This window comes from Sinocyclocheilus anshuiensis, unplaced genomic scaffold (genome assembly GCF_001515605.1).
Source record: "Sinocyclocheilus anshuiensis isolate Anshui unplaced genomic scaffold, SAMN03320099.WGS_v1.1 scaffold283, whole genome shotgun sequence".
NCBI classification, from domain to species: Eukaryota; Metazoa; Chordata; class Actinopteri; order Cypriniformes; family Cyprinidae; genus Sinocyclocheilus; species Sinocyclocheilus anshuiensis.
In genome coordinates this window covers 4978154-4980630 of record NW_015549605.1, presented here as the reverse complement: position 1 = coordinate 4980630, position 2477 = coordinate 4978154, and the positions used below count along the sequence as shown (strand labels likewise).

At 37.1% G+C, this 2477-nt stretch overlaps 1 protein-coding gene across 1 annotated transcript in view; it reads left to right on the top strand.

Moving 5' to 3' along the window:
• Positions 1-1775: 1775 nt before the first annotated feature.
• Positions 1776-2477, top strand: part of LOC107658950 (FYVE, RhoGEF and PH domain-containing protein 4-like) — a 21752-nt gene continuing 21050 nt past the window's right edge. The window contains exon 1 of the mRNA XM_016447683.1: positions 1776-2020. Coding sequence (XP_016303169.1) covers positions 1921-2020 — 100 coding nt within the window. The 5' untranslated portion in view covers positions 1776-1920. The remainder of the gene's footprint in view (positions 2021-2477) is intronic.

Genomic DNA, 2477 nt, shown 5'->3' with positions numbered 1-2477 from the left:
AATGCCATAAACTGCCTCTCTGTACATTTGTTTTAGATTATCACAGTCCATCCGATGGGAATGTTGCATGCGTGATTTTGTGATATCATGAGATATCATCACTGTTTAATCATCTCTATTTGCACTGCTGTTGAAGTGTGTATAACCATGGTCTTCTGCAACCCAGCAGCCATTTGAGCTGCAAGCACAAACACAGGCACACACACACACACACATGCACAGACACACACACACACACACACACACACACACACACACACACACACACATAAACTGAAGCAACATTCCTCTGGCCAATCTTTGGTGAAAGCCAGAGCTGAATGAAAATAGAGGCACACAGGCACCCAGCCCTTTAATTAGAAGCCCATCCACCACATGCACTGCCCATCAAAAGGACAGGACTATGTGATCTGAAGGAGCTCCATCCTTCATCTGCCGACTTAAGGCTGATTTATACTTCTGCATCGAACCTACGCCGTAGCTTACGCATAGACGGACACCCATAAGCCGTAGCCTGACGTGCACCTCTCCCACACACACAGACACACACACACACACACACACACACAAAACCAGAGCATTCCAGCACTGTCAGTTTTCAGTATGACTGTTAACCAAGACTAATGCTGCATATGGATCACTAAAATGTCTTAACCTGCTGTTTCACTCACACTGGATCTCCTGACCGATTGTCCAAAGCTCTGGACAATCCCATCATGCACATTCGGACACTCAAACTTCCAACCTTATCAACTATGAAGCCATCTAAAGTATTAACCATGTGGTGTATTGTTTTTAATTTAATTTAAAATAATTTATATGCATTTTTGACCATTCATGTATGACTCAGTAGTCTTAGTCTCATGTATTTAACAAATTAAACAATAATAATAAATAAATAAAAGACAAAACACACACACACAAAAAATATTTATGATGAATAAGTAGCTGATTAGTGTCTTCCTGGCAAACAGCAATACAGCTTTACTGCATTTATCTATTACTAGATGATATTCTATGGTGTAACATTTTCCTGTTTAATGAATATAAAAATAAATTGATTTAATAAAACTCTAGAAAAGTCTCTAGAAGATGCTGTATTACAAATCATGTTCAAGCCTAAATAAATCGCAAAAACGGCCAAATATATGTTGTAAGATCTCCTCTTAATTTTAGGGAGGAATCATATTGTGCACTCATTCATTAATCTGATGCTTAAATGAAAAGATATTCAGAGGGGCATAACATCAGGTGAGTACTGATGGGAAGTCTGATTCAATTAAATTCATTCATCAAGCATCAAATTCTCCTCAGCTGTTCACTAAACCTACCATTAAATTTCATATTTGAAATCACTAATGACATCTGATGACAACTGTCTCATAAATGTTGCTTCTTATGCTCAAATAGGTTAAACACGTTTATTTTTCAGTCTAGATCAGCCTAAGAGCAACTTTTTTTTTTTTGCAAACAATTCAGAGATGACATTAATGAAATACAACTGTGCATACATTACACATAATGTATAAACAATACATCCGATGTCATCTGAACATATGGAAGAGAAGAGAAGGAAAAAAAAGAAGCTTTTTTATGAACATAAAGAAAGGCAGGAACAGATTATATATATATTCAGGTTTTTTTTATTGCAGATTGGAAAGTATTATAACTAAAAGTAATTTTCTATGAAATATTTTTTGTTAATTATGGTAAGTATAGTGTACTATACTTTAGTGCGCATACTCGCAGTCTTGAGCCGCTAACGTTACCTTCATACTACAGATTTGACGGGTGGAGTTGTGTAGTGATTGTTGAGCTCTGTCTGGTGAAGTTTGGTTGAAGTGTGCAGCAAACAAAACACAACAGGAGAATTTAACAACTTTACTGAGGATTAAAAGTGATTGTTTAAAGTTCCGCGAGATGTTTGAGAAGGTGCGGAGGAGCGCGTATAATCTGGAGGAGTTCAGGAGAAGATCTGCACCGAACGGAGAGAAGAAGTTCAGACGGGGATCAGTTCCCGGTGAGACAGCTTTACCGTCTTTCACAGCATCACATGCTTCAGCTTGATGTGTTTTGCAATTTCCTTCAGTATGGAAACATCAAGAGTGTTTGTATGGACCCTTTTCACAAGACTGTGATGACGCGTTTAACGGTCATCAGCATCGTAAATCCTCGAAAGTTTTTCATATTTGTATTTTTATTTTTTTTATCTACATTTATAACACTATTCTTCGTATTATATCACCTTTGCGTCTAATAAAAAAAAAAAAAACAGTTAACGTTAACGCTAATGCGAGGGTGTTTCTAATGCAGCGTCTATGGGAGGGACGGTACATTTGACAAAGTTCTCTTCTGACTGCCGTTATCAGTCTCTCAATTTTTTTCCTTTTATTGAAAGTAATAAACACTATCGTGGAGTTTTTCTTTTGCTATTTGAGCAACTGGGAATGCAAAAAATATATTTGTGGTACTCTCCC